The sequence below is a fragment of the Podarcis cretensis genome, assembly GCF_951804945.1.
Source record: "Podarcis cretensis genome assembly, chromosome: 9".
In the NCBI taxonomy this organism is placed as follows: Eukaryota; Metazoa; Chordata; class Lepidosauria; order Squamata; family Lacertidae; genus Podarcis; species Podarcis cretensis.
Window position 1 is genome coordinate 25148782 of NC_137178.1, and position 16524 is coordinate 25165305.

Below are 16524 nucleotides of genomic sequence, written 5' to 3' on the forward strand. Positions count from 1 at the left end.
CCAGGTCCAACTACCTTGTACAGGCACCCCAGTAACAGTGGGCTTTGCCAGGATTCTGGGGCCTGGTCTGATCTAGCTAACAACCCCCCCCCCCAATAAATAAAGACTAACAATGCAGGAAAGAGGAATCTATCCTAGTTCTTTGCAGGAGGCACTGGTTTTTAGGGAGCACTAAAAAAAATAAATCCTGCCAACCTAGCAGTTCAAAAGCACGTCAAAGTGCAAGTAGATAAATAGGTACTGCTCCAGAGGGAAGGTAGAAGGCGTTTCCGTGCGCTGCTCTGGTTCGCCAGAAGCGGCTTAGTCCTGCTAGCCACATGACCCGGAAGCTGTACGCCGGCTCCCTCAGCCAATAAAGCGAGATGAGCATTGCAACCCCAGAGTCGGCCATGACTGGACCTAATGGTCAGGGGTCCCTTTACCTTTACCTAAAAAAATAAATCCTCCATTGTTGGGTCCTGCTAAGGCCCAGTCCCCAGTAGAGGCTCCATTGCTTACAACAGAGGACTGACCCTGCTATTCCTCTTCCTTCTTCCTCTTGCTGCCTCTTCAGCTGCCTCTGGAAGTGTGTCAGCAGCAGCAAAAGCAAGGAGAGTGAACAATGGCTTCCACGTGCCCTCTCCTTCTGGGCAATGGTGAAAACTGAGTCCAGAGGGAGAGGACAACTGAATGGCCATTGCTTACAGTGCTAAGAAGCCAGATAAACTTGGAGCAACTTCTAGTGAGGCATCTAATCATAGCCTGCATTTTTATTAAGGCTTGATCAGGGCCTGTATTTTAAAATGAGCTTAAAGATTTTCAAATGTTCATGCCAGGCAGAAGACCAGCTGCCTAAGAACCTTGGCAAGATGTTTATTCTCCTGGACAAGGGCCCCCCCTGATTTATAGCAGAAAACAATTCTCAAAGTCGTAAAAAGGGAATTACAGGCTGACAGCCAAGGTTACACTGACCCTACATATTACAGAAGATAAAAAAAAGAGATAAACATAATTAAGAGTGGGTAAATAGTAAAATAAAACCATGTGCCTCCCATTAAACTTGAGCCATATTTTCCTAAGGTTGAAAGGTCAAGAGCAGTGAAAAAGGCAACTGGCTTGGCTGGAGAAGAGGTTTTCTTTCTATCTTATTTTGAGGCTGGAAACTGTTCCTTCCTTTTTTACTTTGAAAAGGTTTATTCTTCTAAAAAGCTATCTATGTTATGTATTAAATATATTGGCTTAAATGTAATTATGCAAAGGAATTAGAAGCTAAGAAATGTTAAATCCTTATGCTAGATTCTTATTTCATATAGTTGGAAGAGATCACAGGGGCCATCAGCCACCAGCCCAGCCCCCCTGCCAAGCAGGAAACATCATTAGAGCACACATATGGTTGTCAGGCCTTTGTTTAAAAGACCTCCAAGAGAAGGAGATCTTTCAATGATGATGTGAACTCAAGATCCTTGACATCTGTTTAAGATAAAAATTTAAGATTAAACCATTTGTTTTGGAGGGCAATAGGGCGAGGTGAGCTGGTAATTAAGGTTCCTTGTTGAGACACATGTAAGATATATTACTACTTATTTGTCATTTATAGATAGAAGAATATATAGCTTTTTGTTTCCCATAAAAGGGCAAGAGGAAATGGGTGTATCTTTTGTGATTGGTTCTAGCAAACAGCCAATAGGAATTTCAACCAGGCTGATTGGACAGAGGCAGCCACAGGAGGAGCAAGGGGGCTGGATTAAGGAAATATAAGTGCTGGCAATAACGGCAGGAGGCCAGGCCAGAGCTTGGTAACCATATACCACTGTGCCTCATATTTATTTGTCTGACAAATAAATTATTATTTTAATTTCTCTATTGCTGTGTTGAATATTTCATTCCAGCTAAGCGTTAACCACAAGCAGGGTGCTACACTAGTGCCCCCTCCCTCAAAAATCTTTGGAGCCAGCACTGTAATGGCTGTTGGGAAAGCTAGCTTCTTACTGTTTTGACAATTGTTTCCCAGTACCAGCTGGTGTTTATTCTATTTTTACTACGGTGCACAGATGTAAAGAGAAACAACTGGCGCTCTCAACATGACAGAATTTTCTTCTTTGTTTCTCTGTTTTAGCTCTAAAACAAACAAACCCAATCCTTTGAATACAGTGTTCCTAATATATTATGTTCTAGATGTGTGGAACAAATTGCTATTTCAAAAAGGCAAGTACTAAGGACATGCATGCTTCCTGCTCATAGAATTCTAATTTGTTAAAATCCACCTGCTGTTGCTTTATTAGAAGCTCATGCAGATCTGACACAAACAGGTGGAAGCTGGAAGGTTTGTTTAGTGAAACTGCTTCTTCATTTTTAAGCATATCACAACCACTCTGAAATATATTGCCACCTAACAGCAGAAATTCCAAATTTTAGTGAGTAGTAATGTGCAGCATGAACTAATTCTAGTCAAATGTTTCTTATATAGTTCGTGAAATCATTCTTGGCTATTGCCTTCCTGGAGATCTACAACATGCAGGGGTAAAAGCAGCTGAAAAGCAAAATGAGCTTTGACACTCTGTTCAGTTTAGTTTTGCGCTAAGGACTAATTGCCTAGTCAGGGAAGGGGAAGTGTAACATTTTTGTTAATATGCTTACCCGAGGGCCCTGATCACCTTGATCTCCCTGCAAAGTGGAAAGATGAGATGATAGTTTTAACACAGCATCTGTGTGCTAGCCCAGCTCTCTTAAATAATCTCACATCATACTGCTTCAATAGCCACCAGTTAACACCAGGAGGGCTTCCACTTATTGTGTTAGTGGCAACAGCATGCTGAGACTCACCTTCTCGCCTTTTGGACCAGGTGGGCCCTGAAAGAAACAGGAAAATATATTCATTAACAAATGATAGGTGGTCACGGTGAGCCAAAAATGTCTGGTTCTCGCATGAATCAGGTGCCTTTAGACTGCAGGAGTGAGGGACGAGCAGTGGGGAGGACAGTTGACTGAATGTTCTTCCATATAACAAGGTATTTGCTACCTGAGGTGAAGGACAAGATGGCGCCCTGCAAAATTACTTGTACAGAAGCCAACTAGATTTGTAGTTTGATAATAAATAATAATAATAATAATAATAATAATAATATATCCCACCCTTCCTCCCAAAGGAGCCTAGGGTAGCAAACACACATGTGAGGAAGCAATTAAAACATATAATAACATATTTGAAACATCTTAAAAGCAATTCCGATACAGATGCAGACTTGGAAAGAACTCTGCTTGAAAGCCTTGTTGGAAGAGGAAGGTCTTCTATAAGCACAAACAGACAACACAGGTGGCCCCCATCTACTATTTAATGGGTAAAGGTAAAGGTAAAGGTACCCCTGCCCATACGGGCCAGTCTTGACAGACTCTGGGGTTGTGCGCCCATCTCACTTAAGAGGCCAGGGGCCAGTGCTGTCCGGAGACACTTCCGGGTCACGTGGCCAGCGTGACATCGCTGCTCTGGCCAGAGCCAGAGCCAGAGCCAGAGTCGCACACGGAAACGCCGTTTACCTTCCCGCTGGTAAGCGGTCCCTATTTATCTACTTGCACCCGGAGGTGCTTTCGAACTGCTAGGTTGGCAGGCGCTGGGACCGAGCAGTGGGAGCGCACCCCGCCGCAGGGATTCGAACTGCTGACCTTTCGATCGGCAAGTCCTAGGCGCTGAGGCTTTAACCCACAGCGCCACCTGCGTCCCACTATTTAATGGGAGGGAATGCCAAACACCAAGGCCTGATTACTATACTGTATGGACCTCCTGATAGGATGGTATTTGCAGGAGGCCCTCACCTGCAGGGTGCTGTGATTGATTAGGTATACAGTATATGTTGAATTTTGCTTCAACACTGGTGATGGGACGACATCCTCCGCTACACCTGAGGTAAGCAGGCACAGACAGTTTGCATGGCACACACAGCTCTGTACTCCAGCATGTCACTACCACTCTGTGCCCCCAGCACCTGGTGCTTCCCTCTGTCTAATGGTAGGGCCGGCCCTGAGCCCTGCAGATTGGAAATTATCTTGTTGTGAAGGCTAGAGCCCAGGCACAGGCTTAGTGCCTCAATCATTGTTTGCAAAAACATGCCAGACTGGCCCAGAAAGTTGCCTACATAAACCAACAGGCTCATCATACAAAACAGGACAGCATGAAGGCAGAGCCTTCCAAAAATTGAATCTGCACCCCCCCCTCCCCACTACAAATGTGATTCCTCAGGGTGGTAGATATGCCACAAGCAAGATGAAAGAGGAGGAACTAGATGCACCATAGTTGCATCATAATTAAACCCAATGTCAGATAGTGCAGTGGGCTTCAACTTTGCACATGCTCACTTTGCACACATGATCGCAACCTTACATGGATGGGGGGGGGAGTAAATAACGGGAGGGGGGACCCGCCATTCCCTGCTCTCTATTTATTTCTTTATTTCCCACCCATGCCCCCAGCAGGTGTTGCTTGCTTACTTTGCTTTGGGAAGGTCACTGGAGCGCCCAGTAAGCAGCCCTCTGCCTTGTGGAGGGACCAGTTCTGGGGGTTCTTGACTTTGCACAATTTTGCCTTTGCACATGGACTCCTAGAGCCAAACCTTCACGTATGTGGCAGACCAACTGTGCTAATAAATTAATATTTTAAGCTTCGTCTTAAGGTGCATATCCTTAGCCATTTTAAAGGCCAATTCCGTGATTATTTTACAGATGAAGTATCTTTAAGACAGGGTAAGCCATCCTTGAATTGCTCCTAACATTTTACAAACACCGAACAAAGAGATGAAAAGGAATAATAATACAGTAGAACAGAATAGCAGAATAGCAATGTACACCTTCTGAGTGATTTTATTAACTTCATTGTGACTATTCATCTTCCCTAATCTCCATGCTCAGTGGCATGTGTGCACTTGGACCATAAACTGCCTTGGCAAACATACCTAATGGAGATTCGGTTTTATGAATTTGCCATAAATGCTGACACTTTGCCTTCAGTTTGGCAAAGGAACTTTTCATTCTGAAATACTCCCTTTGTGCACAAAGAAGTCTTATTAAATGAGATGGCATGGTGCAACACAGTGAGCAAAGATATTCTCTTTCATCCTGAGAATCTTGGATGCTATTCCCCTTTAGAGCATATCATCATTTTAACTGTACTTGACAAGCAAAATGGTAATGTTGTTGTTTGATACTTCTTGGATGCAGCCCATTTGCCCCAATTTTTCAGAGTTTATACTGTTGTACTTTTCCAGTAAACAGAAACCAAAGTCCAGGTCTTCAGTTCTCGACTCTGGCTTTCCATATTGATTTTATTTTACACAGCCTTTGCCAACATGGTTCCCTCCAGATGTTATAGACTACAACTCACATCAACCTCAGCTGGAACAGTTCGGGCCCTTTCCATAGGCCCTGTTCATGTGAACACAGTGGAGGTTGCGGAGGGGGAGTCAGTCCAATGCAAGATGGCCATGTAAACCTCAGCACTATGTGCTAAGGGCAGTAGCGATCAGGATCTGATACGTCTTCTTTCTTTCTTTCTTTCTTTTTTTGAATGTTTGATATAAAAATCAAAAAACATGTTCACAGTATAAATGACCCACCACCTTTTTATTAGGTTGCTAGGTTAAGATGCCCACCTACTATTCATAATCAATAGATTCCCTGAATAGGATTTACTCAGAAATTTGTCACCCTACAGGTAGCTATGCAATAGCAAATTATGATTTCTCTGTTTTATAGGTAAGAGATATTTCAGATAATCCATTAATATTGTGCAAACACAAAACAGGCTTTTAAAGAGGCAGCAAAAGGACTTGAGGCAAATATTTTTTAACAATAGCTAAGGTAACTTTATTTCTGTTAACATTCATGCATGTTAAAATACTCTGCCCTTCCATCTTGTTCAGTTACAGGTATACAATATTGTTTACACTGTGTTATTTCCATGAGCTATGCTTTTATTTTACTCAAAGGAGTACCTTAAATGTAAAACCCACATCCTCTGCCTTAAACATTCTGGCTGCAATCCAGAGAATCTCATGTGCAGAAGTGGTTTGTGTTCACACTTATGCATGCAAGGATCTGCTCCATAGAACATATGGTCATTTTATCTGTGGCAGCACTGATCACCTGTTGAGAGGAGAGAATGGAATGAAAGCACCTGGATTCAGTCCCCCCTTCCCTCAAACAGGTGATCAGCTGTGTGTGTGATGCAGAAACACCATGTATGCAACTATACCCCATTAGAGCATCTTTTAACATGTGCAAGATACAATCCGGAGGTAATTCTCACAGCGTGTTGTCCATGTTCCTATGGAGTGGTCGAATACAATTTGCTGCTGATATAAATAATTCACATTTAACTAGAATGTGAACTAGTCCTATTCTTAATACTTCCAGAAATAATTCCTAACATACTGCTGTGTACCACCCCAATATCTGAGCAGTGAGAGACTCCAGGAGTGGAGACTGTGGTGTCTGTAGGATATATGGTTTTAGTCACACCTATATACCACCTGGGTATATAGGGACATGGGTGGTGCTGTGGTCTAAACCACAGAGCCTAGGGCTTGCTGATCAGAAGGTTGGCGGTTCGAATCCCCGTGACGGGGTGAGCTCCCATTGCTCAGTCCCTGCTCCTGCCAACCTAGCAGTTTGACAAATGTTAAAATGAAATGAATGTATGCAAATCTTAATAAAATTATATAACATATAAATACTTAAAGTGTGAAATTTCCCTGACAAGACACAACATTCTCACTTTTTCTCCTCAGCATTTTCTCCTCCTATCAGTTACTACAGATAGAAAATGTGCAGTCTTCACTGTTGCATATTTACCCTGTCCACCCAGTAAATAAATTACAGATGCATGGTCAGACCTCTCCACATCTCTCGCCAAAATTTGTCCCAAGTGATATTTTCTCAGAACAGACAACAATGAATATATAATCACATGTATGAGGTCTTCAACTCAGTTTAAACCACAAGAACAGGTACGTTCAGAATATGGGATATTTCTGAACCTTTCTTAAGACAGCTGAGAGCATCAGATTTAACTGGGCTTTAGTAAAAGCTATCATGTCTCTCTGTTTCTGCAAATTCTTAAAATAACAAGGTAGTACAACAGGAATGTAAGGGAAATTCTCATACAATGGTGCTATTTTAGAAACTGATACAGTTGCTCTGTGCAAGGGATATATCAGACAATATCTGTTTCAAAAGCTTTTGGTAAAAGCTATCTCAGAACTTAGTTCAGAAAAGCCTGAACTAAGAGATGAAACAAACCCCTTCCAAGAGTGTTCATTTCCTCAAAGGCTACTCTAAGAGGGCAGCAAGGCTTACTAAATATCATTTTTAGTCAAATGCCACTATTTGTATTGCTGTTATGGTCAACATAGCTTTACATAAATCAATGGGACAAGTAACAGCAATGATTCTGTGACTTCATTCTGAATAACATCCAAAGGGTGTAAATTCCCAGAGATCCACACCTGGAGCCCATGCAGAAGTTGAAGAATAAGTTTGCCATTGTACAGTTCCAATGCTGGTACATCCCTCGTTCTATAGAAATACAAACAAAAGCAAAACCCTATTCTGTTTTTGCCATTTCCTGCTTTTTAAGATGTTGTGTCCAGCTTCCTATCTGAAAAAATACCTCCCCAAAACCTGAAAAAATGTACTTGATATATCCACTCCATTTAACTTCCAGATATGTTTGCAAGATCTTTTCTGAGAAACAACCTATTTGGTCTTGATTGATTGATTGATTGATTGATTGATTGATTGATTGATTGATGATTGATTGATTGATTGATTGATTGCAAGATTGTAATTACTGAAGGATGAAAGGTATCATAAACTAGGGTTGGGGAACCTAATCTGATTATTTTACCCCTTGCAGGCTAAATATGATGTGTGAGAGGGGTCAGGAGATAATCGTCAGGATTTCCAAGCACCATACAGGGATTGCAAGAAACCCTGCACAGTGCTTTGAAGTGTGACTTATAAGCAGTTTTGAAGTCACCATCTATCAGGTGGTAGAGACGACTTTTGTTTTAAACTTTTGTTTAAAAGCCTCCAAGGAAAGAGAGTCCACAACCACCCAAGACAGGTTTGAAATATTTTTTATCACCTATTTTGGTGATAAAAAATACTGAGTATAGCTGAGCAAAGTGGAAAACAGTTTAACCTGGTTAGAAACAAAAACTAGTAGAATTATTAGTTTTAATTCCATCACACTTTTGCTCACAAAAAAGTAGCCATCTTGTCATAACAATTTGGTTTCACGGTCCAACTTTATCGTGGTCCCACAAACACTTATCAGCAGAGAAATGTGCTGAGTCACGAGAAGTGATACAGAAAGTCTTGGGGGTGGAATGACCACATTGTTGTGCTTCTTGGAATATTATTTTCTCTGTTGTCTGTTATGAGAGCTCTGAAACTTAAGTGGTGTGGTTTTGACTTTATTGAATTTGGCTATGTTTTAAGAAAAGCATTAGACTAGAAGCTACGAATGCCAAGGATTAAAACTGCAAATGCTCTTAAAAGTTCACGGTGGTTCTGCAGCAAAGCTTCCATTCCTCTCTCTCAGTACTGCTTCCTCTACTTTCACTTGAGTAACTCTAAGAACATAAGAACAGCCTGCTGGATCATGCCAATGACCCACCCGGCCCAGCATCCTTGTTCTCACAATGGCCAGCCAGATGTCTGCAGGAGACCAGCAAGCAGGATGTCAACAAAATAGCACCCTCCTTTCCTGTGGTTTCCAGCAACTAATATTCAGAAGCATTGCTGCCTCCAACTGTGGAGGTAGAACATAGCCATCATGGCTAGGAGCCATTGACAAACCTCTCCTCCATCAATTTGCCAAATCAAATTTTAAAACCATCTAAGTTGGTGGCCATCACTGCCCCCTGTGAAGTTTCAAGAGAGTCTTCAATGGAGTTGCTTTATACTGAGTCAGACCCACTGGTCTACCTAGTTCAGTATCGTCTACACTGACAGCAGCTCTCCAGGGTTTCAGGCAGGATATATTCTCAGCCTTAATTGGAGATGTTGGGGACTGAACCTGGGACCATCTGCATACAGAACAGATATTCTGCCACTGAGCTATGGTCCTCCTTCAGACACCTCAGCAACCAGCAATCAATAGGTGGCCAACTAGGAATGAACCAGTGGACCACAATCTTCATTTAGTCACCTGTTTTAGGTTGATAGCTAAATGTCAAAGTGATATTGGGTTGTGTGTGAATAGAAGAAGCTTGTTTACAAGTTAATAGCTCACCAAGTCTTTGAGAGGCCCAGTTACTTGACCCTGTGGAAGGGGTTAACTCATTTGGTTGCTCCCTGCCATTATACAAACCACTTGTTCACTTAATCTTAAACATATATACCTATTTCCCTTTGTCAGATACTGGAAAGTATGCTGATAGGATTCAATAGAAGGAGGAAGTTCAATTGACTAGGGTATAGTATTATTGTTAATATATATTCATGGCAGTCACCAGAAATGACTGCATTGAAATTCAGGAAGCAGAACAATAAATCAACCAGCCACAAAGCTGTATGAGAGAGAGAGAGAGAATGAACCCCACACATACAACCAGTCTGAAAGGAATAAAACGTCTGCCTTAGAATTTATAATAGAAGAAGTTGAGACTATGTAAAAAAAAAAAATTATCAAAGTACTCTGTCCCACCTTTCCACAGAAGACCAGTGTTTATTACAATGTCAAACTCTGCTAAGCTTGGAAAGTGAGCAACAGCTATAAATGGATTTATAACTTCACACCTTTCATTCTGCACTGAAGATTAAAGGGACCATGAAGCGAAGTGGGGGGAAATGGGCAGGGGGGAGAGTGAACCAAATAGAGGATGCCAAATTTCTCAGTCAGCCCCACTTATGAGGTCACAGCCATAGAAAAAGATTGCTTCCCTTTTTTTTAAGGGTATCCTTGTGATGATATCTTTATTACTGAGCATTTTCTTCAATAGGTATGAATGTTTGACTGAGCTGCGTTGAGGGAGCCTGTTGGGCAAGGGAAGCTTGATGCTAATCACAAGACTCAACCATATGGAAGCAATTAAAGCAGCCCAGAACTGGAAGGAAAATAGGAGCAGAGAAGAGGAGGAGGCGGCTTAAAAAGACGACTGATCAAGTCAAATGGAATTTAAGGCTTTTAAGATTGCCGGGATGAGGGAAGAATGCGCCTTTCATAACACAATGCAAAATTAAACATAGGAAAACAGCACCTCCTGCAAGTGGAAGCAATTAAATCCTTTGTGAGATCTTAACGTTTTCTTTACCGTCATATGCTTTCACTTACTCACTTTAGGTAAGCTGAAGTTCACAAAAGAATATTTAATTATTTTAGCCTAAATTTGAAAAGCTGAGCTTTCATGTCACCAATTCTCTGGTTCCCATCCCAGTGGCGCAAGGAGATTCGCCTTCGGATCTGATGATCGACATTCTGTTTAGACTGTCATGAGCCCTTCAGTGCTGTTGAGATCAGGCTTAGGTTGGGAGGTTCTGATTCAGGAGGAAGAGAGGGGAGGACTGCATTGTAGGAACCTGGGTTGGAGTGAGGAAATCTCCCCTCCTCCCTGACTTCAGCTGCCTTGGAGGAGGGAGCAGGGGTGCTGACTCTGCCCCCTGCCCTTGCTGCAAAGCAGAGTTCCTCATTGGAGGCTGGGAGGGCTTTCAACAGATGAGGAGGCAAGGCTGAGCAAGAGGCAGCTGAGGCTGAACAGGAATATCATTGCCTAGAACCAGATGCCACCTTTGCAGACCCACCCACCTTGACAAAGCACATGCATGCAACCTCCACATTCCCACAAGTGTCTAGCAACTGAGTGGGCCATGAAAATCTTCAAATTCTCAGTAGGGTGGTCAGGAAACTTATTGTTGCATCTTTGTCGCTTCTGGCCAGTTCTGAACTCCCCTCACTGCTCCTGAATTCTTGAATTGTGACTCCTGAGGTCTTTGTCAGCTGCTGCACCTGTACCAGCACTTGCCTGAATAATAATCTCTTTCTTACTTTCAGGAGCCCCCGTCTGCGTGGTTTGGGTGGGAGCCAGGACACAGATGCTGGAATAATGTTTCAACTACAAGGGAGTTTACAATTGTGTAAATGCAAAACAGGGTCCTCCAGCGTTAAATACACTTCCCAGCTTCAAATTCACAGCACAGAGGCAACGTTTGAGCAGAGTATAAAATATATTGTCCCTTCTACTGCCAGGGATTGGCTAGGTGATGAGGAGTGGTGAGAGGCATCAGTCAGAGAATCCCCAAGGGAAACCTCAGACGAGGAAGGCTCAGAGTCCGGAGACTAGTGGTGGGACAAAGGGGAGAGATCAGAAGGAGAAAGGGGGGGGTACCAGATGAGGCAGAGGCAACAGGGTTTAGTGAGCAGAAGGAACCTGTGCTAGGGAGCAATTCAGACTCCGAGGCAGAAGCAGAGGAGAGGGGGCAATACAGGGAGAAGAAGAATACAGGGCGCCTGCCTCTCCTAATATGACAAGCTCCCCTCTACCCTTGCCTCTAAGGACACAAAGAGCGATGGATAGAGCAGAACAGAGATTAGAGATGCCCATATGCAGTTTGAAACTGCTTGGGAAACAACCCCCAGAGAATGAGCCTTAGAAGGAATTGAAGGTGGGGACCTGTCATCAGTCTTGGCAGCTGATAGGAGCAAGACTTACTGGGAAGTCTGCTTCTTGCTTGCTGGCCTGCGCCTGACTCCTGCCCTGACACCTACATCCATGTGTCGTTTCTAGATGAAGCTTCTTGTATCTACCAACTGTGCACCAAACAAAGGCACATACAACACATTCGGATAGGGTTGCCGTATTTCAAAAAGTAAAAATGCCACAAAAAAGGGTAGACGGCATTCCCAGTGACTTCCCTACAGTTATTGAACTGCTCCATGTCAAAGGTCTATCGTGCCTTTTTAGTTGACATCTAACTTTCAGGAGCTTGGTTGGGAAGCTTCCATCTGCATCCCCTAATGGCACCTAGCAGCTCAGGGATTCTTAGGCACTAACGAGTAATTGCTAGCCCTAAGAGAAGGTGGAAGAAACCTGAGGAAGGATAAGATGCTCCCAATGGGATCCATGGAAGGACTTTGTGGTCGAACATGCTGGCTGTGATGCAACCTGACTCAAAGGAAGCCTAGTGGGGAAGGAAGAGCTGTACTAGCAGCTAGGGGGAAATTCCATATAGGTGCACTTTGCATGCAGGATTGCTCCCAAAGAGCTTGGACATCAGTGACATTTTAACTGCTTTAATCAGATGTTAACTCAATTATCTTATATTTCTATTTTCAAAAAAAAAAAAAAGTACCTTTACATACTCCAAAGCTTCAAGGTAGAAGAGATTAAGGTTGTTATAAAACAACCAATAAACGATATAATAAGCTACATATATTACTTTTACACACACACACACACACACACACACACACCCCTCCTTTTACAAAGATAAAAGTTGGGAAAATAATATGAAATAAAACATTAGAAGAAACAACAGATAAATAAGGTGCTCACTTGCAACCAGCTTTCCATTTTTTGCTAGAGAAACCAGTTCTGAGGTGACAAGGGGAGATATATTGTGGCTTACATATGGAGGATGAAGATGGAATTATTGGCTGGAAAAGGCTAAAATAAAATGGGTGTATGTTAAAAGAAATATGGCATTTCAATGAATGTCTTGGATAAAGGAGCTGATAGTTCATAGGAGGAATTGCAAAAGCTTTCGAGGTTAGGATACAAATTGAAAAATGGCACTGGTAAAATGGGAATACTGAATATTACATGTTAGAAAGGAGAAGAAAGTGAATACACGTCTAAGGATCTAGGAATGATAACACAGGCAAATCTCAAGTTGAACCTTGTTAAAGGCCCCCAAAAAGAGAGGGGGAGGGAGTGTTCATGTGTGATTTGTAATTTTGGAATTAATAACCATAACATAATATGATTAACAAAAGAGATTTTAGTGTCATACAACTGAACATCAGATAGGTCTCAGCTAGAAATCTATGTCCACGTACAAACTGGAGAACGTAATTGCTCATCAAGCAGGGACAATGTATTAAAGTTAACTATACAAATATTTGGATTGCATAACTTCATTCACAAGGTAATTAAGAAACTTTAAAAAAGAAGATGGAATGAACCTTTGATTAGAAAATTTAAGGACGAGTGCAAACTCACTGCTTTTTCATAGCAATGGCTGTGGGTTGCCTCCATGTACAGCCCCTCATGCAGCTGTAAGCTTGCTGTGTTGTAAGTTCATGAGATCCAGTACAATATATAGATCTCATGAAGATACAATGCAGCCACTGAGCCAGCCTCTCAGTTTTTCCTCATATGCAAAATGTTAAGAACTGAACATAGATAGTAAAACTCGAAGTAGAGTTGAAAGAGAGTACCATACAGCATGATAATTGCTCCCTTCTCCATTGTGGGATCCTTTTGCATTACCAGACTGAAATATTACTGTCCCTCTATCTGCTATCAATGTTTCGCTGCACAAATGTTTTCCAGGTTTCTTTCCACAGTTTTTAATTTTAAGATTCTGTGCAATTTTCCAGATGTATTTATTGATTGCTTTTTCCAAAGCTGAACCCTTATTATTTCCTGCCTATACTGAGACATAAGCCCTTGTTATTTTAAATATCTCATTGTTCTCGCTGATTTTAAGATAAGCTCCTGGTGACTAGGTTCTGTTTATTCAACATCTACAAGTCAGATCATGAGGAACCTTTACTAAAAAAAAAAGTTTGCACTGAAGGCTCTCCTCTTTCAGTGCCCATGCTGAAAGTAATGGTGGTTGGTGGGTTCCTGAGAAAACTCTGAATTGTGAGAATAAATTATCAGACTGTTTTGCTGCTGCTTGGGTAATCGCAGCCAACCAGGAATCACACAATGAACAGGCTGACAACACTGTAGATAGGATGGCAAAGACACTACAAAGCCAACTAGATTGGACTAGACATTACCAAGCATAAATAATTCAGAGACAATTGAGAACAAGGGCAATGCTTTTTGGACAGGTCTCGTGGAAGATCCCAGTCAATTGGGACTGAAACTACACAATTTGATGTAGCTAATTACTTTCTTCCTATTGCAATCACCAAAAGAAAAATGCCTGAAGTGATTTTCAATGATACAAAAATACTAATATTCATAAGGAATGGGGCTTTGGGGCGAAATGATACTATCAGATAGAGCTTGTACTTGCCTACTATAACAGCACTCATTTGCAGTGCTGTGATATTCTTAAGAGAAACTTGCATCCTTGGGATATCTCAAAGCTATTTGAAGATTTAGAGCCAGTGTGGTGTAGTGGTTAAGAGCGGTAGTCTCGTAATCTGGGGAACTGGGATCGCTTCCCCGCTCCTCTGCATGCAGCTGCTGGGTGACCTTGGGCCAGTCACACTTCTCTGAAGTCTCTCAGCCCCACTCACCTCACAGAGTGTTTGTTGTGGGGGAGGAAGGGAAAGGAGAATGTTAGCCGCTTTGAGACTCCTGAAGGGGAGTGAAAGGCGGGATATCAAATCCAAACTCTTCTTCTTCTTCTTCTTCAATGTGAAAAACACTCATGGAGGCCTTCAGATGAGAATGCAGCTGACTTGCCAGAGCAACTAACAGACCTGTAGCCAAAATTATTGTGGAATTCCATTGGCCCATGATTCCAAGCAAAGGAAGTCTGGGTACACTGCCCAATATTGCCTATAGTTTTCTTTTCTGAAATTCCAAAATAGAGTCTATGGGACTTTTGCTGGTATCCAGAACACCCAGCAAGTATTCTGTTTTAATTTTCACCCGTATTCCAGGGGTGGATAACCTGTTCTACAGGTGAAGAACCAAACAAATCTAAATGGTACTGAATTGAAGCCATACTCGCAACGGAGCAATTGGAAGCACAATCTAAGGCTCAAAGTTGTTTCTCTGCAGCCATGGCTACATCTGTCCTATACCTGACATCACATGAAATCAGGTGAATGGAGAAAACAACCTCGTGGGTCAAGTTAGGAACCCTCGCTGGTCTCATACAGTCAACAGGTCAAATGTTCTTCATCCATGTTCTATTATCTATTGTTTGTATCCAGATACAACAACCAAAGAAACAAAGATAAAATGGTTGGGTTAAGTAAGCGATGAGAGAGCATCTGTAACAATACATAAAGAGAGGAATTAGATCAGGCTAATTTCATACACATACCATTTCTAGAAGGGCATTTGGAAAGGACTGGAAAGGGGATTAAAAAGAAAGAGATGAAGATTTAACAACTTCAACACTCGTTTAACTGAGAAGAGAAGATATCAATCAAGTTCTATCACACTAGTGACAGAGAAGTTTCTAAGCTTATTTTCACTTATCCCAAGATAGAAATCACTTGACTTTAAAGCTCAATTTAACCTCCTCTTCAAAGTATGCACAGCAACAGAATTTCAGACTTTTGCCTTTGCGAAGACTCTCTGCTCATGCCCACACTGATATCCTGGCTCCTAAGGGAGCAGGTGGAAAGAGCCAGTGTTGCTGGCACCATGGCCCTTGTTCAGTTAAGAAAAAAAGTCATTAGTTATTGACGAGGGCTTTAAACAGGTGATATTCATTCTCCATATGCTCAGGAAAGTGCCATCAGTATCCATATGATTATGACTATAGGAAAGCTATACTTAATGTACTAGCACTACCAAATAATGCTAGTGCCACAAGAAATCTCCTCTGGTTTGAAACATTTATTTGCCCTGAATTTACTCAATGGCATTAGGTAAGATGGATGAAGGGTGGTATACAAATAAATAAAATAAAATATCCTAGAAATAACACTATACTCAGCACTGCCTTGTGCTTGTAGTCTTTCTGCAAGCAATATACTTTTCTACTACTTTTTTTTTTTGCATTTTAGTGTATTAAGACAAACAGTATGTATTATTCTCCTATGCACCAAACTGCAGCAACTTCCCTTTGTGTAGTCTCCTACTTCAGAGCATATTTTTGTTCCCTGAAGTTAACATTTATATCACTTATGAACTCTGCTATGACTTTATACTTTTTTAAGAATGTTTTTTTTAAAAAAACAAAAAACAAAAACCAGAAATGGTTTCCTCTTGCAATATCCACAAATACCACCATAAAATTTGATTGTAAAAGAGGTGATGGATTGTATCCCCAAGTCATAACTGGTCTGTAGGCCAATAGTAGCAGTAAAATATTGATATGAAGCAATAGCTTTGTAAAATATTTCCCAAGGGACAGAATTTCTGAGATGGTAATATAAAACGCAAGCAAAGTGTAGGATTCCCCCACCCCTACCCCACTTCCCATGTCCATGCTACAATTTGTTTTCATTGGAAATACCAATAATTGAGATGATGGTCTGCAGTATTTGGTTGTCAAAATATCACCTATAGAATATGAACTTTTCAAAGGAATATGTGGTTTTAGAATTACTCTTGAGGACCTGTCATCCCTTTCTTTCCACCCACCCTCGTAAGCTCACAAGCCTGCAAATTTATCACCTACTTGTGTTGCAGC

At 41.7% G+C, this 16524-nt stretch overlaps 1 protein-coding gene across 1 annotated transcript in view; it reads right to left on the minus strand.

The window, feature by feature from the left end:
* Nucleotides 1-16524, minus strand: part of COL25A1 (collagen type XXV alpha 1 chain) — a 327412-nt gene that overhangs the window by 107663 nt on the left and 203225 nt on the right. The window contains exons 6-7 of the mRNA XM_079990247.1: nucleotides 2803-2829; nucleotides 2617-2643 (exon numbers count right to left, since the gene is read on the minus strand). Coding sequence (XP_079846373.1) covers nucleotides 2617-2643; nucleotides 2803-2829 — 54 coding nt within the window. The remainder of the gene's footprint in view (nucleotides 1-2616; nucleotides 2644-2802; nucleotides 2830-16524) is intronic.